The sequence below is a fragment of the Rhineura floridana genome, chromosome 11 (assembly GCF_030035675.1).
Source record: "Rhineura floridana isolate rRhiFlo1 chromosome 11, rRhiFlo1.hap2, whole genome shotgun sequence".
Taxonomy (NCBI): domain Eukaryota; kingdom Metazoa; phylum Chordata; class Lepidosauria; order Squamata; family Rhineuridae; genus Rhineura; species Rhineura floridana.
The window spans coordinates 26,121,316-26,145,073 of record NC_084490.1 but is presented as its reverse complement, the minus strand read 5'-3'; the positions used below and the strand labels follow the sequence as shown (position 1 = coordinate 26,145,073).

The 23,758-nt window shown below is 40.6% G+C and overlaps 1 protein-coding gene across 1 annotated transcript; it reads left to right on the top strand.

Annotated features, from left to right (window-relative positions):
* Positions 1-225: 225 nt before the first annotated feature.
* On the top strand, positions 226-12,213 carry LOC133367603 (vomeronasal type-2 receptor 26-like). The gene is made up of 7 exons (XM_061591700.1): positions 226-368; positions 2,053-2,344; positions 4,015-4,881; positions 7,848-8,075; positions 9,028-9,030; positions 10,688-10,808; positions 11,312-12,213. The coding sequence occupies exons 1-7, from the start codon at positions 226-228 to the stop codon at positions 12,211-12,213; spliced, it is 2,556 nt and encodes an 851-aa protein (XP_061447684.1).
* Positions 12,214-23,758: the final 11,545 nt, after the last annotated feature.

Below are 23,758 nucleotides of genomic sequence, written 5' to 3'. Positions count from 1 at the left end.
GCGCGATGACAGGAAGATCTACCTGAACCCTGTGTTTGGGAATATTACCATATCAAAAGAATCTAGAGCCACCAAAAGTTGCTGTGAAATAGCTGATGGTGGATGGCAGACAGAAAACAGAACATTTGCTTTGAGATGTCAGGGGTGTTTTCATGGTTGCTGTTCCTCTTTCTGTGGCTGCAGCTGCCTTCAGCTGATGGAAAAGAAGATATTGTTATGTGTACAATGACTGATCCTTTCCAGATCCCATATGAATATTATCAGAATGGGGACCTAATCATTGGAGAGATGACTTCTCAGCTTGGCTATGTAACTGATCAGCTATATTTTCATGAACTTTCTGAAATAAAATTTGCAGACCAACTTCTGTAAGCATATCTTTCCCCCGTTACATGCAATTGGTCCGGTCATACTCCATCCAAAGAAGTCATGAAAATAATTGCATGTTGAAAACAAAAACAGCCTGCATATAATTTTTAAAATATGTTTTTCAGGCATTATTAAAATACTGTAGTTGCAATTATTTCTACATGAAGTTATGAGTATATTTAATTTTTCTCTTCCTCCAGTGAGTGGCTATTGTTGTAGAAAGTAAATGGAAGAAGATTTCAGTTCCCTCACCCATCAGCACACAATGGAGCAACTGAAAAGGGCCTCTGTTTGCTGCAATCTTCAGTAATCTTGGTACCATTTGCCAAGCAGGACCCATATTTCAGATACCCCAACAAAAATAATCTATTTACCTGCAGATAGAGAGATAGACAAAATATATTGGAGAAAGTGAGCATGAACCAGGCAAGAAATGTTTAGAGCTGTTTGTTTCAGTGGGATAATAATCCTGTGACTTGACAACTCAGATTCCATTTGTCAGGAAGTGAAATGGAGGAGCCAGGGGACACACCAGGGGAAGCCACAAGCTCACTGACAGGTGCCTCCAGTGGCTCACTTTAAAGGGTATGAAGTTGGGAAGCAGGATATAGCTATTGTGCTTATGTCTTGCTTATTGGTTTCACTTAGGCATGTGATTAGACACTGTGAGAAAAAGAATGCTGAACTAGAAAGGTTGTTGATCTCATCTAGCAGGGTTGTTATGTTCTTTAGAGATGTGGATTCAAACCCCACCAGCATTAATTAACAGCAGTGGTCCTGGCCCAAACTGGTCATGTTAGAGGCCAAAGAAAGGGACCTCTCTGGACTCAAACTCACACTACAGAGTAGTTCAGTGTCCACTCAGCCATAGGACATGTGTCTGCCGCCTCTCCCAGCACTAAGACACAATGATACATCTAGGAACGCAGGAACTCTATGAAAAACGGATGAAAAAACTCAGGTCTGACATGCAGAAGACCTGAAGTTTAAATCCAAGGAACAGCCTCACATTAGGAAAGGAGGGGGTTCCGCACACCCAGGCAGCCCTTTTTGCTCACATCTCTCCTTGACAATATATGTGACTACCCATTCCATGTTAGCTAACAGGCCAGCCTTTCCAGACAGCATTGAAGCAGGATTAATCCCCCTTTGTTCACATCATCTATTAGTCATTGTCTCCTCATCACCCCCAACTGATGACCTTATACATCCTGGTACAGCACCTAGGCCAACTCCTTTCAGAGTACCATCCTGAGGCCAACAAAAGCCATATCTGTGGCTTCTAAACATGATATTTATATGTGCAGGTTATCTGCAGTGATTGGGTGCTACGTTATACTAGACATGGGCTTGGTGGGCATTTTCACCATAGTGGTAATTATTAAATTGTTCCTTCTCACTGAGTTATTTGCAGTGCTCTCATCCTGTCATGCTCTTTTCCATAGCATGGGACTGCTCCATTTTGGATTATTTGCTGGCATACATCATCATCTACTCCTGGACCTGCATATCTCTCTTATATAATTGTGCCCTTAAACGTATTATTCATTTTGTCTACTGTGTGGTTAATGGTTTTTGAAGCTTCTAGCTCACACTGAAGACATGATAATATAAAGTGTCACAAACAGATATATCCTAAAAACTTGGTTACCTGTCTTACATATAATCTAACTTCTCCTTTAGTGCAATATCAAAGAAATACCAGCATGTTCTCTCATTTGTATTTGCTGTGAAGGAGATAAATGAGAACCCAAAGATCCTACCAAATATCAGCCTGGGATTCTACATCTATGACAGCTACACAAATGCAAGGATGACATATCAGAACACCCTGAAACTTCTGTCCACCACAAAAAGAATTGTCCCCAACTTCAAATGTGACAAGAAAAATAAGTTGATAGCTGTTATTGGGGGACTTGACTCTGACATTTCGCTGTACATGGCTACTCTCTTAGGAATCTACAAGTTTCCACAGGTATAGTGAGTTTGTGGGCATTATAGTAATGATGTTATATATCTTCTGGAGATTATTTCTCCTTTCTCCCTTTATTTTTAATGAGAGAGGGTGGGAGGGATTATCATAGCTGACACCAAAGTATCAAGACTTGCTCATTATTTCAAGCAAATATTCATTCTATCCTATGCATATGGCAAGGGTTCCGTGCTGAGTTATATCTCAGGGCGATATCCTGAGATCAGCAACACATATGAAAATGAAAACATTTTCTAAAGGGATTTGTTGATTTTTATGATCTGCAAAGTTGATGCAGGATTCTTTCATACAGATAGATATAGATATTTCTAACTGACTGATTTTCTGTATGGGTGCATTTCATGATCATGGCTTAAACTAGCGCTGTGTCTAAACTTTTGCCGTTAATCTTTTCAGCCATTGGAGGGAGCAGATGTGAAAGGCTGGAGGGGAAGAAAAAATGGATACAGCTTTTGCTGAAGGGTGGGTGGTTGCACTGACCATGTTAAATGCAGATAGCGACCAACAAGTTTGTTTTCCTCTTCATCAGAAAGTAAAGACTCCTATCCACACCCAGAAGCTCCTCTTAACCCTTTAGAAAAGCCTCATTTGCACTTGAAGTAATGCAGGCCTCATCTGACAAAGACTTCAGTGCCATGTGGCAGTGGAAATATCATTGTAGGAAATGCTGCTTATTACTGAAAACTTTGTCAGAAGAGCCCCATGCTGAAGCACATAGGAATGGAATGTTTTATTGTTTTAATGAAGATGAAAACAGACTCCTCAGCCACCTCTACATTTAAGATAGTAGGCACTCACAAAGACAGTAGAGATTATTTCCAAGAAAAGCAGAAAAAACACATACACATTTTTGGGAGAACAAAGACTTCTACTAAAGTATGGGGCACGGTTCAGCACACTTGTTCAAATCAATATGAATGTAAAAAGTAGGAATTATCAAAAGAGAAACTATCAACTTTTCGGTCTCTGTGTGTGAATGTTTTCCTCTGGAGATAGTAAATGTTGTAAACAGCTTAAGGTGCCAGTTGTTTCATCAGCTTAGTAGGATAGTACCTCAGTGGTGATGAGCCAGTTTTGGAAGGTACATAAATATGGTGTTTGAACTTATTGCTTTAGACACAGGCCCAGGATCATGGTTTGTGGGCACATAAACAGACACCTTGCTGACGTTTGGGTCTAGTTAGTACCTGGATGAGAATTTACGTAGGAACACCTATGTATGCTGCCAGTTCTATTATGGAAAAAAGGTGGGATAGAAATGTACTAATACTAATAATTATAATGGAATTCAGTGGAACTCTCCACAGGAAAAAATAAGCAGTAATACACATTGTAGCCATGTTAAAACAACATAAATAATTCATGAATATCTGATATATATATATATATATTATTTATTGAATTACCAGTTACCATAACAAGATGTTGAATTCACTGATGAATACTGTAATCAAAAACAAAGATATTGGTATCAATAAAAAGGAAATGGAGCATTTCATGCTCTTATGAACCTTGAACAAAGGCCCTTATAACTGTTTAAGAATGTTGTACTCTGGGAAATTCTCATGAGTTCCAAGTCAAAGAATCTTTCGGATTAATCCTTATAGTTTGGTGTAACTTCATGGTGACATTAAAGAGTTTTCCCTCCTCAGATTGCCAACTGTGTATTAGCTCCAATGATGAGTGCTGAATCCCAGCTCACTTCTTTCTACCGGATGGTTCCCAATGAAGTATATCAATACAAAGGAATTGTCCATTTCCTTCTGCATTTCCAGTGGACATGGGTGGGGATGATTGCATCAGATAATGAGAATGGAGACAGGTTCATGCAGACCATGATGCCAATGCTTTCCCAGCATGGCATCTGTACGGCCTTCTATGAAAAAACACCAGCCATACCTCAAACTACAGAGAATTTAGGTTCATTAGGATTCTTCCGGGCCAAGTCCTTTTCAATGACCATCTCAAAAGTCAAAGTATTGGTTGTATGTGCAGAACCTCAGACCATGACTGCTTTGATATGGATGTTATATTTCTTTTCATTATTAGAAGGTACTACAGAGACGTCTATGGGTAAAGTATGGATTATGACAGCCCATTGGGATTTCTCATTAGAAACAATGCACAAGGGTTTTGATATGCAAGTGTTCGATGGAACTGTGTCATTTGCAATTCACTCAAAAGAAGTGCTGGGTTTTACAAAATTCCTGCAGATCCTACATCCTAACTCTGCCAAAGGAGATGGATTCATCAATATCTTCTGGGAACAGATATTCAATTGCTTATTTTCTGGTTCTGCTAAGCAGAATCAAAGGACTGATAGCTGTACTGGAGAAGAGAAGCTGGAAAGCCTCCCTGGTGTTCTTTTTGAAATGAGCATGACGGGTCAAAGCTACAGTATCTATAATGCAGTCCAGGCCATAGCATACGCTTTACATAAAATATACTTATTCAGGCTAAAATACGGAGCGATGGATGACAGAGGTACACTGAATCTTTCAGATTTGCCTCCATGGCAGGTGAGATTTCATATTTGTAAGATGTACAAATCTAGATATTGATTCCTCCCCTACTTCACCTTCCTATGGACTTTTTGGGAATTTGATTAGGAAGTTACTGCAATTTTGTATCTTTCAATATTTCTGCAGAAACACAGGATTTCAGGGCAAACATGGGATGACCAACTGTTGCACTTACCACTATACCAGAGTCACCACTCTCATCAGTGCCTCTACGAACTCCTCTCATATGAGGTTCAGATTCTGAAGTTGCTGGGATGGTAGTGTTGAAAACTGGCAGATTATAATGGCAACAACATTAAGAAAATATTAGCAGGGATCCTAAGAGTGTGTGATGGGTTGAATACAGTGGTAGCAAAACACACGTGGAGACACTTCTACTAAAGAAAATACTTTCATCAGTTTCACTGATTCTCCCTATCCACTTTAGCCACCACTCCCACTAAAACGTAGCATCTGAGGTGCAATATGAGTAGGTAGAGGTATCCTATAAACTTGGTTGGCCTGCTTCTGCTTGCCTAATTCCACCATTTAGAACTTAGTTTATATTCAGATCTTTCAAAAAAATGTTTGTCTGTTTTCCACACTTTTCGCCCACCATCCCACGTTTCTAGAAGCTACATTCATTTCTGGATGAAGGAGGAAAGAATAGGCTTACTTCAACTGTAACTGTATGTTTTCTATCAGTGGCCATTTGTTCTGTCACCCCATTGCATTTGCTGGGGAGGGGGCTTATGTTTTCTGATAATGAAGTCAGATAAGCAATAAGGTTTGATACACTAATGGGCAAAAAAACTTGCTGTTTAAGAAGGTACCTATAGCCCACAGATATTTCTATCAAACTTTAAAAAGCAAGAAAATTGTGCAGCTATAGTGAATGCACCGGGGAGCAGGAGACCTGACCTCCCCTCTGAGATGTTATACTGCCCTACAAATTTGTCAAAATGCAAACACAATTTGGGTTGGTCTTTCACAGTCCAATCCACTTGCTGTGTAGCTTGGAAGAATTTGGTGGCATGTGCCTCTGAGCATATGATGAGTGGTTGCAATACTATTGTTTCTACAGAGAATCTAAACTAGAAAATTTTATTTCCCTCATTATTCATCCTAGCAAACTGTCAAATTTATTTTTTTATGAATTTCAAAGCCTTTTTGTTGGTTAATGTCATATGATGGCAAAGACAGCATTTTGTGGTTCAAATTATGTTCTATTTCTATTTTGGGAGCATCAACAGTTGAATCTGAAACTCCAGTTAGATGTAAAATCAGACTGATTACAATATGTTGCTACTTAAGCAACGACTCTAGCTGTTGGGAAATAAAACTTGGCCTGCCCAATATGTATGTTTTCAGCCTGCTATGTTTAAACCACTTTATTTAAGGAAAGGTGGGCATGGTCAATTAAAACCATAGAGCACGCCTAGAAATTTGCTAGAATATATTTCACCTCCCACTGTTTTATCTTGTGCAAACTGAGACACTCCTGATGTCCAATGGAGACTATTATGTAGAAAAGTCAGTGCTATTATTCCAAAATTGTTTTTGGAGTTCATTAGTGTGTATTTTAGTGTGTATTTTGCAGTGTGTTGCTGTGCTTCACATATTCACAGAAACAGAAGCAAACGAGAATGATTTATTATAGGAAACTTCACTAAAATTGCAAAGTAAATCAAACATATTTAAAGTGACTATCTAAATGATATCAACTGTATCTTAATACCGTTGCTTCCTCCCTGCTAAAACAAGATCTGCACAGCACATGTCTTGTTTCTATTATTTGGACTGATTTTAGGTGTTGCCCAACTTTATCATTGAGTTCTATGTAAATTTTCTTAAATTAATTAAAAACCAGACAGACATTTGTTTGACTTTTAAACTGCAGAAGATGAAGGTCAGAGTATGGGTCAAGTTCAGTAATAGAATTACAGGTACTCTGTGAACATGGCTGGTGTTTATTTAATTTCAACAAATTATAGGAACTGTGACAAAAAAAGTCCACCAGTGGTCTGGGGTGTTTTTCTCTCTCTTTTTATACTTTGAACTCTCAATTTTCCCTTACTGTTTTGTGTTTCACCATGAAAATTTAGAGGGTTGTTAAGGAAGTGTTTCTGAGTTCAGGACTATGGGTTTTGTAAGTTTTTGCTTTGAAATGAGCTTCAGGGAAGGATCAGAACGGCATGGGGGTATTTTCAATTCAACATTACGGAATGTGAAAAATCCATGCTGGTTATAGTATACAGCCACTCTTGTGGTTGTATGATACTATCTGTGCTAATCAATGTGGTTTTTATTCAAATCAGCATTACTTCATAGTAATACTTCATATTTCAAGACCCTTCATAGGAAATAATAGTTTATCATAGTAAATAATACTGTGCCTCTGGATCTCTGTATTCCTGTCTCTGTGCTGTGTCTCTAAAGCCAGCCAGCAAGCAGTGAGTACATCAGCTGACCAGCATGCCAGCCACAGCTGGTGCTAGGTCAGCTCAACTCCCTTTGGAGGACTCTTTAATTTTTTTACTAGTTGAGTCATGACCTAGATATAACATGATCAGGAGCTGCTTACCATCTCCTGCCTACTTCAAAGGATATGTCTTACATGACTCATCTCCTCTAGTCTTGTTGCAAATGACCTAATAGAGAAAGGGGGTGCCACCTCCTGTGGGAGATGTCATAACTCATAGTCTGAAGCTAACTAATATACAGCTTTTTACTATGGCATATTACAAGCTTCAAGAGGGCATTGGATAATTGCTGGATTTCGATACACTTCGAAACACATAATGGTTTTGACAATATACCATTAAATATCTGTAAATAAATACATTCAAATACGGCCTACTCTGCTCTTTTTAAACCTTTCATAGCATGACCATAACATAATCACTCCCCACAAAAAAGCAGGAAAATATGCCCCCCTGTTGTCACAGCATATAAAAACCATGTGTTTGATTCTTTTAATCTAGCTTCACCCTTTCTTGAGGGGCATCTCTTTTAACAACAGTGTTGGTGAAACAGTGTCTTTTGATGAAAAAGGTGATCTAGCAGCTGAATTTGACATTATTAACTGGGTTACTTTTCCAAACCAATCCTTCCTACAAGTGAAAATAGGAAGAATGGATCCACAGGTTTCCCTAGGAGAAGAGTTCACTATTCATGATGAGGCCATCACGTGGCATAGCAAATTTAATCAGGTGGGATTGGATTGTACATTTTGAAAAGAAGGAAATACATTTAGATAGACAGATAGATATAAGTTTATATGTGCCAATATTTATAACCTTTCCTACACTGCTAGGCAAATTCCGTACATACAGTGGGAAACATTTTTTTTAAGAGTTCTGGTATGCAAGAACATAAGAGTACTGGATTGCTGTGTATTAATTTCAACAAAATTAAATGCTGTGTGACTTGTCTGAAGAAAGAACTGTGTAGAATGGAGCAGTTGTGTTTTCTTGCCCTGGACATTGTTGTCTACCCTACTCCTGAATCTCAGCTGTGTTACAGGTGCTTCTAGGAAGGAGAGTTCTTTTTATTTTCTGAAGTTAAGACAGACAGAATTTTCACTGATATTGGCAAGAAAGGCAGCAACTCTATCAAGGCCCAATTAGTTTTTTGAGAAAAGAACTGTGTAGGAGGAGAAGTCATGGCCTCCTGGCCTGAATATTATCAGAGTTGTTTCCAGATTGAATCCTGGGGGGAGGGAGAGGTTCTTCCAGGTAGGTGCTGCTGTCTACGACACCCATAACCTAATTGGACTGTCAGGTGTAAGGGTTGTCTGTTTCACCTCACTTCAATCGTCATCCTTAATGATGTGCAGCTTCCCCTGAACCCTGCTGAATGTGTGACATTTTGTTGTTGTTAAAAGGAAGGACTACCCTTGAAAACAAAACGAGTGAGCCCACTAGTCTCTAATATACAGTAGGCAGCCTCACCAGTTGCCGGTACCTCACTTAAAGTCCCAGGGAGGACATCACGAGCTAACTTCTTCCATGGGACTGATGAGAAAGCAGTGGTGACCAAAAAGGCTGCAGAAACCTTCAAAGATTTTAATGAAAACATACACACACACACAACATAGGCCACCTCAAAAATGTTTGAAGAGATTCTGAATTGTGCTGAGATTGATACAGAAACAAATAGAAGACTGTTCACTTTGAAAGAAATATTTCCAGAATTTGGAGGGCAGCTTATGGCACTGCATGTGTTTAGAAATAAATTCAACCTTGTAAACCATGTGAGTTTAACTGATGGGCTGGCAGCAACAGTATTAAGGTTGCACTTAGTTGAACCTACTTACGCCTTGCTTTTTCTTCCATTGGCTACATGTGACAACATTTCGAGGGGTGTTTGGGAGCAGCAGTGAGCAATGATGTAGGAGTGTCAGCAAATAGAGCCAAGTGACACAGTGATTAACGCTGCAATCCAATACATGTCTACTCAGACGTAAGCTCCACTGGGTTCAATGGGACTTACTCCTAGATAAGTGCATACTAGATTGCACCCTAAGTCCTCAGTAAAGTGTGCTGAAAGTGACAGAGTTCCTATTGGGTGGGTCAAGAGGCCCACTCTCCCCTGTACATTCACCAGGCCTCATGAAGAATGTGTACATAGTCCTTCCACTAAGATAAATTTCTGCACATTTTCCACCCAGTATACATAATCTGTTATTCTCAATAACACTGAGAAATGTAAATATATTGACTGCATTTTGTACATTCTCAATCCATTACGCATAATCTCCAACAGGCCTTGTGCATATTGAGAAAATGATGCAGTTTTATTCTTCCACCCCAGGCACACATAGGACACCAGAGGCAGCTGATCTTAAATCCTGGGCAGGTACATATGGGCTTAAGCAGCCCCTCAGGTACATTGGTCCAAGGCCATTTAGGGCTTTAAAGGTCAGAACCAGCACTTTGAATTGGGCCTGAAAGCAAATTGGGAGCCAGTGGAGTCGATAAAGCACAGGGGTGGTTTTAAAAAAGCATTTGACTTAAAACTGATTAGCCAACTAACCATTCATTTTGTTTCAGAGATTGTGATGGTGGATGGGTTAAATCCTTTAACTTCAGAATAAATATACCATTCCTCTACTCTGAGATTTTTTTTGCAGAGTGCCTTTATTGTTGGTGTTAAATAAAGTCACCATCAGTTTCAGACTTATGTGTGGATTACCATTTAGTTTAAGGAAGAAATAGGAGATTAATTCAAAGGAGTGTTTTATTTCAGAATAATCCATCCACTTCTGCATTTAATATGGGAGGTGGGAAGATTTACACAGCAATCCTATGCATCTCCTACTCAGAGGTAAGGTCTCATACATTTTATGGGACTTCCTATGAGATAAATTTGTATAAAATTACAGTATTAATCTTTACTGCTATGCGAAACACTTCTAAGGAGAAATTGACAAGATAAAGCTGCATTGAAAAAGTGTTTGCTGTTAACTTTACAGTGTTTTTCTTAGCTCAACCCTTGTATTCCCCATTTTACTTTCTACTCCAGCCCCATACTCTTTTTTTCCCCCAAAATGCTGTCCTTTTCCCTTCTTTTCCTCCCGGATCCCACAACTATGCACTTTGAGATCATATATCTTCCTACTAGACTTTCCTCCCATTTTTAGTACCGTTCACCAATGCAACTAGTTTTTCAGCAATGATGTTCTTCTGTTCACTGTCTAATTTCTGATATCTTCCCTTTGATTAAAATCTCCCCTCTTGTAAAGAACAATGGTACTGCTGCTTACTTTGTTGAGAGTGGAAAAGAAAACTACATTTCCTCTTATTTTTATGGACAGGTGCAGCCCCTTGCACTGTGTAATGACCGCTGCCATCGAGGTTACAGCAGAAAAAAGAAGGAAGGGAAGCCATTTTGTTGCTATGATTGTGTTCCATGTCCAGATGGGATGATTGCAAACCAAAAGGGTATGTCCAAGGTTATAATATACTCCACAATTTACATAATATGTTTTCTCTTGGCAGCATTTCAGTTCTTCCCAATAGTGAAGCAACTAAGACAACTCAGTTGCATGCAAATGAAAATATTCACAAACAGCAATGTCCTTTCCTCAGTACCATAGTTTCTCTATAAAGGAATATTCACCACATTTAACTGTTAATTGCTTTCATAGACTTTGGTTACCCAAGTAATGAGAAGTTCCAGGGATGCAGCACATAACTGCATTATTGCTTCCTTTTGACAGAGATCATTAGAGGCTTATTTCATGTAGTAATATTTGAGTTTATATAGAAAGAAAGTTGAGCAATAGTGAACCCAGAAGTCAAAGCCACAAAATTGACTCCTCCACATTAAAGAGAAAGGAAGCCAGCATCCCTAAATATTAAGTTTATTGTCACAACCCATTTTTTAAATATAAATTATATATTTCTGAACATAAATTTATAGGAACTTTTATACTTTTTTTCAGACATGGATGATTGCATCAAATGCCTAGAAGATCGATTTCCAAACAAAGGCCAAAATCAATGCATTCCCAAGATCCTAAATTTCCTCTCTTTCTCAGAACCTTTAGGGCTCACTTTAGCTTTCTTGGCTCTGTCTTTTTCTGTTATCACAGCTTTGGTGCTTGGAGTCTTCACTAAGCATCAGAACACTCCCATCGTCAAAGCCAATAATCGGGACCTCACCTACGCTCTGCTCATCTCCCTATTGCTCTGCTTTCTCTGCTCCTTACTGTTCATGGGCCAGCCTCACACAGTGACCTGCTATTTAAGACAAACTGTTTTTGGCATCATCTTCTCAGTGGCTGTTTCATGCATATTGGCCAAAACCATCACTGTGGTTCTTGCTTTCATGGCCACCAAACCAGGTTCTAGAATGAAGAAATGGGTAGGGAAAAGACAGACTACCTCTATTCTTCTTGGTTGCTCTTTTATTCAAATCAGTATTTGTACTGTGTGGATCTGTACTGCTCCTCCATTCCCAGATTTTGATATGCACTCTCTTGCTAAAGAAATTGTTGTACAATGCAATGAAGGGTCTGCCACTTTGTTTTGTTGTGCTCTGGGCTACCTGGGATTCCTGGCCATTGTTAGCTTCATTGTGGCATTCCTGGCCAGGAAGTTGCCAGACAGTTTCAATGAAGCAAAGTTCATCACTTTCAGCATGTTAGTTTTTTGCAGTGTTTGGTTGTCTTTTGTTCCGTCTTACCTGAGCACCAAAGGAAAATACATGGTGGCTGTGGAAATCTTCTCTATCTTAGCCTCCAGTGCTGGGTTACTGGGTTGTATCTTTTTCCCTAAATGCTACATAATTATCCAGAGGCCTGACCTGAATAGCAAGGAGCAGTTAATTAGGAGATACTATTAACAATATAATCATTTCTAATATTTTTAATTCCTATATTATTTTAAAGCAGTGATGTTTATTAGGAGAAAACAAAAACATAGAAAACACTCCAAATTATTATTCTCCTCAGAATCAGTGTTCTCTTAAGACCAGTAGTAGGAAAAACATTACTTAAGAAGCAGTCATTTGGTAATTGTGATGGATATGTTTAGTATTTTTATGCAGAAATTATCATAAAGTAAATGTCATGAATCATGGGCCAAGATGAATACTAATTAAAAGAAACTGTATTCTGTAATCTGAAACAGAAAATAAATCCAAGAGATGTACCAAAAGTAAAAACGTGATCCATCTACATTCAACTTGCAAATGATATCCTTTGAGATATTTATTATATAGCAATATAGCTTCTTCCATTGCAGCCGTGGCAAATGACTGCCACACAATTTTGTTTTCAGGCCAATGGTACTCCAAGGCACAGAAGAAAATAATCCACACAGAACAATGACAGAATGCTCCCTTTTGACCTTGCCCCATCACACAGCCAAAACATGATATACTTCACACTTACATGTATAGGTAGCTTCACAATGGCCTACCCGCTATGATTCTAGCACCTAACACTGATATCCTGGCACAGATCAACCCTTCCTCACTTGTTAGGATTGCCTGATTTCCAAGTAAGGTAACATACATATCAGTGGAAAACCAGACTTTCTCTACGTACTCGGTACAACCTTTATACTTGGTCACCAGGGCAATCCTATATAGTACTAATTTCATAGGAAGTATGGAAGTTAGCAGTCAGTTATCTTAGGTGATCACTTCTACCCTTGAGTGAGCTTGAGAGGGGGGAGCTAACTTTTAGCCATCACTCACTGTGATCTGACTGGGTGCTGGTGGGGCATTAGTGGTACAAGAAAGAATGAAGACATTATTCTATATTTCTGGGTTAAATTATTTGATTTTTCATGAGGAGGGTACATCATTGTCAAATATATGTCTCATAGTGAGGGCATATTTTTAAAAGATATGTCTTCTATTTATTTGAAATAAAGAAATAATGCTAAAAATAGTTCCCAGGTTTGAATGAAAAAGCCAAGACCTGTATTTTACCCCCATTTCACTTGGGTGAAAAGGGACACAACTTGTAATGATTAACGATAGGGGAAGCAATGAAGATATTTGGCTACTAATATTTCTAACTTGTTTGAGTACCCTAACTCTTGAAGAGGTAGCAGAGAACTCCCAACTGCCTCCTACTTTTTAAGCAACATCACTCTGGCTCAATGCTCTGAATCACAAATCTGGGTGAACTGTGCCTCAATTAGACTGTTCACATTACAAAACAAATCAAAATGGGTCATTACTGCTCTATTCCACACCCACACACCCCATGGGCAGCTGATGTACTGAAGCCTATGGGCCTACAAGGAAAGATCCCTTTTGGCATTCTCTCAAACTGACTGGCAATGAGAGGTAGGTTGGGACAGAGAGTTTGAGGATGCTCACCAGGAAGGCCTGCTTAACATGCCTGTGTGCCTGCACTACTAGTCAGTAGTGTCAGCAGAACAGGCAGTCAATTACCAAAAAGAACTATTTCAGCCCAATGTGATGTATGTTAGGGAAAAATGTTTTACTCATTGGCCAATTTGGGAAGTCTAAAATATCTGGAGGGCATATTACTTCAGCCAAGCAAACAGTTACATTATGTTCTGGAGGAGGAAACCTAAGCTTCCTTGTTACTGTGCATTGGTATTATTGGAAGGGATTAATAGGGGCTTGCCAGTGATGTTTTGGAGGGAGTGCAATATGAATAGCACAGGGAAACCCTGTTTGGGACACTCCAGATGCCTTTATCATTGGCCATGCTGGCTGGGGTTGATGGAGGTTGTCATGCAAAACATCTGGAGGGAACTACATTGGCCACCCTTTGCTAGCACATGTGGTGGGAGTGCCCTGTTGTCCTCCTCACCTTTCACAACTGTGTCAGTCTCTGCTGATAAAGGGGAATAGTTTATGGCTGCAGTAAGGTAATTAACAGATAACATCCAGTAGCCAGGCCATAAATCTGTCAGGCTTGAGGCAAGAAACCTGCAACTACAGACAGTATAAACAGAGTGAAGAACAGATGAATCCTAGGAAAGTCCAAAATCAAGGTACCAGAAATCCAGTGAGACAGAGCAAGGACAAGACACACAATCACAAACCAGTCTGGTTTCAAGGATTCATGAAAGATCAGTGTTGTTTGCAGCAAGAGCCCCAAATCATTCACAGCCTTTTAAGCTCCCCTGCCTGGTTCGGGTGCTATCAATCAGCCCTCATACTCCCAGGAGCTTGTAGCCTTAAATAGCCAGAAAGCCTGTGTTGCAGTGCTACTCACAGATGTCTTTGCTCTGCAGGGAAGTGGAGGGACCTCCTGTTCATTCTCTGAATCTGACTGATGAGTTTCAGCTGTATCCTGAACATCTTCTAGTGATGGGAGGTCTGCAGCTGCATCTTGCATGGGTCTACTTGTTTCCTCTGCTGAGTCTGTTGTGCCAATCCCCTGCTCCTCATCCTCATCTGATGGAGACATGACAGACTGGAGTGCAGGGGTTGATATCCAGAATTTTCTGATATACTAAAAGAATAAAGCAGAGAATATGGGGGGGGTACCATGGACAGACACTTTTGTGGAAATGTGGTGTTGAATCATAATATAATAATAATAATAATTTTAATTTATAAGTCACCTATCTGGCCAATGGCCACTCTAGGCGACGTACAATTCAATTAAAAACACATCATAATAAATACAGTACAACAATAAAACAGTAAAACAGTGACAGTTCAGAGTAGCAGGCAATTAGTTAAAAAGATTAACCCTCCCCGGAAGTCCTGAAGGCCTGTCTGAAAAGCCAGGTCTTCAAGGCCTGGTGGAATACATTCAGGGAAGGGGCATGCTGGAGATCATATGGGAAGGAAGTCCAGAGAGTGGGGGCTGCCACTGAGAAGGCCCTCTCTCTAGTCCCCACCAGCCTAGCTGTTTTAGTTGGTGGGACTGAGAGAAGGCCCTGTGTGGCCGATCTTGTGGGGTGGCATAATTGGTGGCATTGGAGGTGCTCCATAAGATAAACTGGGCCGAGACCGTGTAGGGCTTTAAAGGTTAATACCAACACCTTGAATTGGGCCCGGAAAACAACTGGGAGCCAGTGCAGATCGAACAGCACTGGGGTGATGTGCTCCTGGCGACGACAGTTTGTAAGTAGTCGAGCCGCCACATTTTGTATAAGTTGTAGTTTCCGGACTGTTTTCAAGGGTAGCCCCACGTAGAGCGCATTACAGTAGTCCAAACGAGAGGTGACCAGGGCATGTACCACCAATGGGAGCTGATGAACAGGGAGGTAGGGTTGCAGTCTACGTATGAGGTGTAATTGATACCAAGCTGCCCGGCTCACTGCCGAAATCTGAGCCTCCATGGACAGCTTGGAATCAAGGACAACCCCTAGGCTGCGGACTCGGTCCTTTAGGGGCAGTCTCACCCCATCGAACATCAAGTCAATATCTCCCAACCTTCCTTTGTCCCCCACGAGTAGCACCTAGGTCTTATCGGGATTCAGCTTCAACCTGTTCCTTCCCATCCATCCACTCACGGATTCCAGGCACTTGGACATGGTCTCCACAGCCAACTCTGGTGAGGATTTAAACGAGAGATAGAGCTGAGTGTCATCTGCATACTGATGACACTGCAGCCCAAATCTCCTAATGATAGTCCCCAGCGGCTTCATATAGATATTAAATAGCATGGGAGAGAGGATAGAGCCCTGTGGCACACCACAATTGAGTGGCCAAGGGTCTGAAACCTCCTCCCCCAATGCTACTTGTTGATGCCTATCGGAGAGAAAGGAGCGGAACCACTGCAGTACAGTGCCTCCTATTCCGAGTCCCTCCAGGCGATGTAAAAGGATACTGTGGTCGACAGTATCAAAAGCCGCTGAGAGATCGAGGAGGACAAGAAAGGTGAATTCTCCCCTATCTAATGCCCTCCTCATATCATCCACCAGAGCGACCAAGGCTGTTTCAGTTCCATGTCCAGTCCTGAAACCCGATTGGTATGGATCCAAATAATCCGTTTCATCCAAGTGTGCCGACAGCTGATTAGCCACCACTCGCTCAATGACCTTGCCTAGAAATGGTAAATTTGAAATAGGGCGAAAGTTATTCAAAACTTGGGGATCCAAGGAGGGCTTCTTTAAGATGGGCTTCACGACTGCCTCCTTGAGGGCTAATGGCATTACACCCTCCTCTAGGGATGCATTAACCACCGCCTTAATCCCCTTGCCCAATTTCTCTTTGCAGCTCACAAGGAGCCACGACGGGCAAGGATCATTTAGACATGTAGTAGGCTTTACAGCTGAGAGCACCTTGTCCACATCCTCAGAAGGGAGAGGCCGAAACAGATCCCATTTAACCGGCTTGCAACTGGCCAACACTGGTTCATCCACTGTATCCACGGCGTACGGGATCAAGTTCCGTAAGTGTTTGATTTTATCAGCAAAGTGCTTTGCTAATTTGTCACAGGAGGCCTTTGACTGTTCCAAGGGTTCCTGAGCAACTGGACCGACCAGGCTTCGGACCACTTGGAACAACCTCCTGGGACAGCACTCTGCGGATGCAATGGAGGCAGCAAAGAACTTTTTCTTTTCTGCCTTCACTGCCACTTGATAGGTAGCTACTGCTACTCTAACCTGTGTCTGGACATCTTCGGAATGTGATTTCCGCCACCGGCGTTCTAGTCGTCTCACCTCCCGTCTCAGATTACGCAACCATGGTGTATACCATGGTGCTAACTGAGTTCTATTCAGAGGGAGAGGACGTTTCGGAGCCACCCAGTCCAATGCCCTGGTGATTCCCTCATTCCACTCTATCACCAGGGCATCGACCGGGCGGCCTTCAGCAGGTTCCAATTGCCCAAGCGCAGTCAGGAATCCTTCTGGATCCATCAGGCGTCTGGGGCAGACCATTCTAATAGGTCCTTTTCCCCTGCGGAGGGTGTGTGGCATCGAGAAGTCCATATTTACCAAGTAGTGATCTGACCATGACACAGGGGTGGAAGAAACCACCCCCAACTTCAGAGCACTTCCCTCCCCTCCCAGGACAAACATAAGGTCGAGAGCATGACCGGCTACATGGGTAGGCCCAATATTACTAAGGTGCAGTTCCCAGGAAGCCATGGTTTCCAAGAAATCCCAAAGGGCTCCAATGAGAGTGGTCTCGGCATGCATGTTGAAGTCGCCCAGCACCAATAATTCTGGGGACAATGCCCGTACAGCCGAGACCACCTCCAGCACCTCGGCCAGGGAGTCTGCTGTGCAGCGGGGTGGGCGGTACACAAGCAGAATCCCCAAACTGCCCTTCGGGCCCAACCTCCAGTACATGCAGTCAACAAACTTGGTCCTATGAAGAGGAGGTCTGGTAAAAACTAAAGACTCCCGATAGATGACTGCCACTCCCGCTCCCCGCCTTCCTACCCTCGGCTGCTGTGCGTAACGGAAACCCGGCGGGCACATGGCCTCAAGAATGGGGGCTGAGGCCTCATCCAGCCAGGTCTCCGTAATACATGCCAGGTCTGCCCGCTCATCCAGGATAATATCATGGATGTGTGATGTTTTTTGTACTACAGACCTGGCATTACACAATAGCAGTCGAAGGTCGGTAGGAATCCTGCATTCCCCAGTTGTCGTCTGGTTCTGGACAGACCCGGAACATGGGATGGGTATTAAGCATCTATCCCCAATTCCCCGAATCTGGCCTGGTCTGCCAGCAGTGCCATTCATATTGGACTTGTGGAAAAGGATATGTAATGTAACACAATATCCATCTACTGTGAATAAGATATATTGTTGCATGGATGGAAAATGGAAATGGACTGCCTTCAAGCCGATTCTGACTTATGGCAACCCTATAAATAGGGTTTTCATGGTAAGTGGTATTCAGAGGGGGTTTACCATTGCCTTCCTCTGAGGCTGAGAGGCAGTGATGGGCCCAAGGTCACCCAGTGAGCTTCATGGCTGTGTGGGTATGCACCATGAAAAAGTTTATGTAGTGCATTTTGAGTTATGCTTGTTAGACAATGAAATAAATACATTTTCTAACACTGCAGCTAAAGGCATTTTTAAACAGAAAAAAGGGGAAACAAAACTTGCCTACCCATTCAATATAGTGCAATCCCACCCACTCCCACTGACCATCTACCAATGGGATGAGAAATGGGTGGGGATCACGAAAGGCCTAGTTTCAGGTGGATGGTAAAGGAACAAAGTTTCCATCTTCCTTTCCTGCCTCCTGAAATCTGGAGTTACTGAGTCCCTAAAACAGCCACACAAGCTAATATGTGCATATATATAATATCTGCCAACTGAGGATAAGCATACATCTAACAAAATTGTCTCAAGCTGCCACATTTTCATGGCACAGTAAAGCTATTTGACTAAACTTTTTTTTTAAAGGTAGCAAATAGTAATGCACTAAGAATTCAATAGGCATTTTATCCTGGCCATTCAAGGGTGTATGTGTGTGTGAGAAACAAACATGCTCTCAAAGTGGGTGGAGTGGTAGTGAAGTTCTATGTTTGAGGGGTGAGGAGGCTGTTCACTGTACAAAGCAACCCAACAGTTTTTATTATTTTTCTTTACATGATGTGCGCTTAAAGATGGAAAAAAAATTTAATATGCCCTGGGCTCTTAACATTCGTGACCAGATAATAAAAGAAGAGAATGTAAGCACACTTTTTAAAGATTATGATTTACTAATGTTGCATACAAATTCTATGTTACTGCCCAAAACTATGAAAAGCAAACCTAATTTAAATCTAAGAGGAAAAGTCAACTGGTTCGATAAAGAGTGTTTCAAAGTAAAACATCAATTACGAGAAATTTATCAGCATTATCGGCATAAAAATTGTAAATCTCTTCCTGCAGAATATTATGATATAAAAAACAAATATAAGTTGACTTTGGCCAATAAGAAAAGACTGGCTATTCAGGAGGACTGGAAAGCTCTTATCACGGCGGCTAGGTCACAAAATTCAAAAAAAATTCTGGCAAATCATTTCTAAGTCACTCAGAACATCAATTTATAGTCCATGTACTATTTCTCCCCAAAAGTGGGAACAGTTTTTAATGGAACTTTATGCAACTGACTGCCCCAACTATTATAATACCAATCTGCCCCCTGACTTCTCTGATTTGCCTCAATGGTCCCCAGTTACCCATGGTGAAATTAGAGAACTAATAGCAGCTTTAAAACCCGCTAAGGCACCTGGTCCGGATAACATACCTCCTGAGCTTCTGAAAAATTTCCCCGATTGGTGGGCCCCGCTGTTAGCGAATGTTTTCACAAAAATTAACAACACTGGTCACATCCCTGATGTTTGGCGGAAAGCAATAGTGGCCCCAATTTTAAAAAAAGGAGCAAAAGAGGATCCATCTAACTATCGACCAATTAGTTTACTTTCTATAATTGGAAAGTTCTATTCATCCCATTTAAAATCAAGATTATATAAATGGATGGAAGATAAAAACATACTTGGAGACGAACAGGCCGGTTTTAGAGTAGGGCACTCCATTCTGGACCATTGTTTGCTGCTAAGTTTTCTTGCGGAAAAATACAGAAATTGTAGAGGTAATGGACTTTACGTAGCATTTGTGGACTTAAGGGCCGCATTCGACTCCATTTCAAGAGAACATCTATGGAGAAAACTTGAAAAAATCCAAATAGATAAACGGTTACTTTTCTTAATTTACAATTTACATTGCCAAAACTCAATGCAGGTGCGTTGTGGTCTTGACGGCAGTTTAACAACTTCAATTCCCATAACAAAAGGGGAAAGATAGGGATGCATTTTAGCTCCCCTGTTGTTTACACTCTACCTTAATGATTTAAATGTGTCATGTTTAGCCGCCGAGTTCCATCCCCCCAAAATTGGGGAACAACCCTGCCCTCTTCTTTTATATGCCGATGACGCTGTTCTTTTATCCCTCTCCAAGGTTGGACTTAAACGCTTAATAAGAGCCTTTATGACCTATTGTACACAAAATTTCTTAACAATTAATTATTCTAAAACAAATATCTTAGTGTTTTCAACAAAGAAAACTACAGGTTTTTGGAAAGTAAATGGCCAACAAATAGCCCTGGTTTCCCAATATAAGTATTTTTTAATTTTTTAATTTTTAATTCGTCCCTGAGTTGGACTGCACATATAAAAGCCATGGTAGCTAAGGTAAGGATCTCAGTAAATCATCTACTTCGCTATTTCTTTTATAAAGGGGGAAAATTTCTTCCAGCAGCCATTAAGGTTTTTAAATTAAAAATTATTTCCCAGCTGTTATATGGCATACCAATATGGATCCATGCGTTTAACGCTACAGTGGAGGCAGTACTCACCATCTTCCTTCGCCGCCTGCTGGGTGTGCCAAGATGTGCACTGGTGGCAGCTCTCAGGTTGGAGGCGGGCATTCCGTCCATTGAATCCCAGGCGTGGCTGATAGCTTCAAATTTCTGGATTAGAATATTTTACGACCAGCCTCCGGGCTATTTAAATCAAATGTGGAGTGACTCATATGCGGCAAGCTGGAATAAAAATATTGGGTTAAAATTTTCCTCCATAGGGCTATCAATAGTTTATCTATCTTCTCAAACTCCTACTATGGCCAAACTAGAAATTGGAACACGCCTTAAAGATATTGATTTTCAAAATAATATCGTAATGGCTACAAAAACCTGTTCACCATTATATTTTAATTTAAATCCAGTGCCATTCCGATATGCTTCATACTTAGATTTTCTTATACTCCCAAAATTGCGTCTGGCTTTCACAAAAGCCAGATTCAATTCTCTGTATTCATCGCTTCTTTTAGGGAGATATCAAGGTATACCATATGAAAAGCGTATATGCCCCTTTGGGTCTGGAAAAACTGAAACGCTTTACCATGTAATATTTGATTGTTCTTTATATGATATTATACGTGTCGAAATTTTATCAAGAACTATAGAAAATACATTTAAAATGTCTCCTAGAAACAAGTTACGTTACTTATTATCTGGTCTGAATAAACAAATTACCTTGACAGTGGCAAAATTCATATATATGGCCCAACTACGCTTGGAAGCTTAAACGTTTTAGATTACCTGAAAGGACATCACTTATGAACTATTTTAACTCTGTTTTAATGTAATTGTTTTGTATAAGGATTTGTAACAATGTTTGCCTGTAACAGATTGGGCCTATGACCATAAATAAATAAACTTGAAGGTGCTGTGCTCACCCACAGAAGTGCAGAGCTCTCAGACCGGCTTCCAGTTTATTTATTTATTATTTAATTTTTATCCCACCCTTCCTCCCAGCAGGAGCCCAGGGCGGCAAACAAAGCTGTAAAACACTTTAAAACATCATAAAAACAGATCTTAAAATACATTAAAACAAAACAGCGTTAAACACATTTAAAAAAACAACTTAAAAAAGGGTTAAAAGCTTTATTAAAAAACTTATTAAGCAATTCTAACACAGATGCAGACTGGGATAGGTCTCAACCTAAAAGGCTTGTTGAAAGAAGAAAGTCTTCAAAAGGTGCCGAAAAGATAGCAGAGATGGTGCCTGTCTAGTATTCAAAGTTCAGCATGACTGCCAGAGATGTCCACGTGATTAAGCAGCACATAACTCTACACAGCATTTAAAGGAAGATAAAAAAATCCTCATTGAATTTCTACTGTAAAATGTGAAAAGTGCCACAATGCACACCTCAGTTTTTCTCCAAACACTGAACTGCACCTATGAAAAGTGCAGAAAATATATCCTGAATTTGCAAGTAGGGGGAAATGACCCTGAAAATTGTGGAATAAGTGTCAGCTGAGCATATTATTATTATATACACTAGAGCAAGAATAAGGTGTTTCTAGCAACAAATAAACAACACATGTGGAAAACAAAGCCTTTACTGAACAACATCCAGGATAGAGGAACCCCTGCAAGGAAAATACATGTGTGGGTGCTAACCAGTCATCCCAGCCGATTTTTGGTGCCTAGGACAGTTTCCCACCAGCAGGCTAGCAATATTGTAGTCTTCAGGGCTCCAGCTCCCAGTTAGGGACATCTTCCCATGTTCAGCAGCTGTCTCTGATGGAGCTGGCAAGGGTGTAGGAGCCTGCCCAGAACAAGTATGATGCAACTGCACAGGGGAACAGCTCAAAACATGTTGGTAACTTCTGTTGGTTATGACTTGCATGGAATAGGGTGTAGGTGATAGCACTGTACCTGTTGGACAGCAACATTTGTTGAGCAGAGGGAGTCACAAAGAGAAAAAAGAGCAGCAGTCAAAAGCAGCAATGTTTGCAGTTATGATAATATGAACAATTCTCACAGACATATATTTCATACAGTTTTGTTTATCTACCTCACATATAATCTAATATTTTCTTCAGTATTGAAGAAATACCAGCATGTTCTCTCACTTCTTTTTGCTGTGAAGGACATACCATAAATGAGAACTCAAAAATGCTACCAAATATCAGCCTGGGGTTCAACATCTATGACAGCTACACAAATGCAAGGATGACTTATCAAAACATACTGAAACTTCATACAACCACTGAAAGAATAGTTCCAAACTTCAAATGTGACAAGAAAAAGAATCTGATCACTGTTATTGGTGGACTTGATTCTGACATCTCCATTCATATGGCTACAGTCTTTGGCATCTACAAGATTTCACAGGTAGAATGAAGTTGTTGTCCACTATGATTTCTTCACTATGATATATTTATTTTCCTTCTATATCTTCAGGACATTATTTCTCCAAATTCTTCCAAGCTACACAGGAAGTGGATTGGACTGTGGAAGACCAACCCACATTGTGTTTGCATTTTGACAAATTAGTAGGGCAGTACAATATCTCAGAAAGGAGGTCAGCTCTCCTGCTTCCCTGGTGCATTCACTGCAGCTGCCCAATTTCCCTGCTTTTTAAAGTTTGATAGAAATATCTGTTGGCTATAGGTACATTCTTAAACCACAAGGGTTTTTTTTTGCTGATGAGTGAATTTCTCTGCTTCTTAATCTGGGAGGTAAGAAATGGGATCCTGCACAAGTATGCTGAGAATGGATGATTTGCATGCTTATTGAGTTCAATGGGATTTACTCCCCTGCAATCAGACTTAGGATAAGTGAAACTGGCCATGGCACAATGCAATTGAACAGGCACCAACAAACATATCCCACCCAAGTGAACTGTGTAACTTTTTTCTGTTCATGTTGCGAGCCACCTTGTGCATAAATTGTTATGGAAAGAAGGCATACAAATAAACAGTGATGATGATGATGATGATGGTGATGATGATCCCTACATCACATATTAGATTAGTTATGGCAAGAAGGCAGTTATGGATATGAAATACCTGCCAAAGTTGCAGATTTGGAATATCCAGTCCTCTATCAACCACTGTTCCATGCTGTGGCCTGAATAAGTATATTCACTAATTGGCAAAAAAAAAACCTTGTGGTTTAAGACCATACCTATAGCCCACAGATATT

What these genes read in the sequence shown, in the direction of transcription:
- LOC133367603 (XM_061591700.1), top strand. Translation starts at nt 226, where the DNA reads ATGACTGATCCTTTCCAGATCCCATATGAATATTATCAGAATGGGGAC. An exon ending in AAATTTGCAGACCAACTTCT is followed by an intron (nt 369 to 2,052) that starts GTAAGCATATCT and finishes CTTCTCCTTTAG; the next exon opens with TGCAATATCAAAGAAATACC. An exon ending in GATGATTGCAAACCAAAAGG is followed by an intron (nt 10,809 to 11,311) that starts GTATGTCCAAGG and finishes ACTTTTTTTCAG; the next exon opens with ACATGGATGATTGCATCAAA.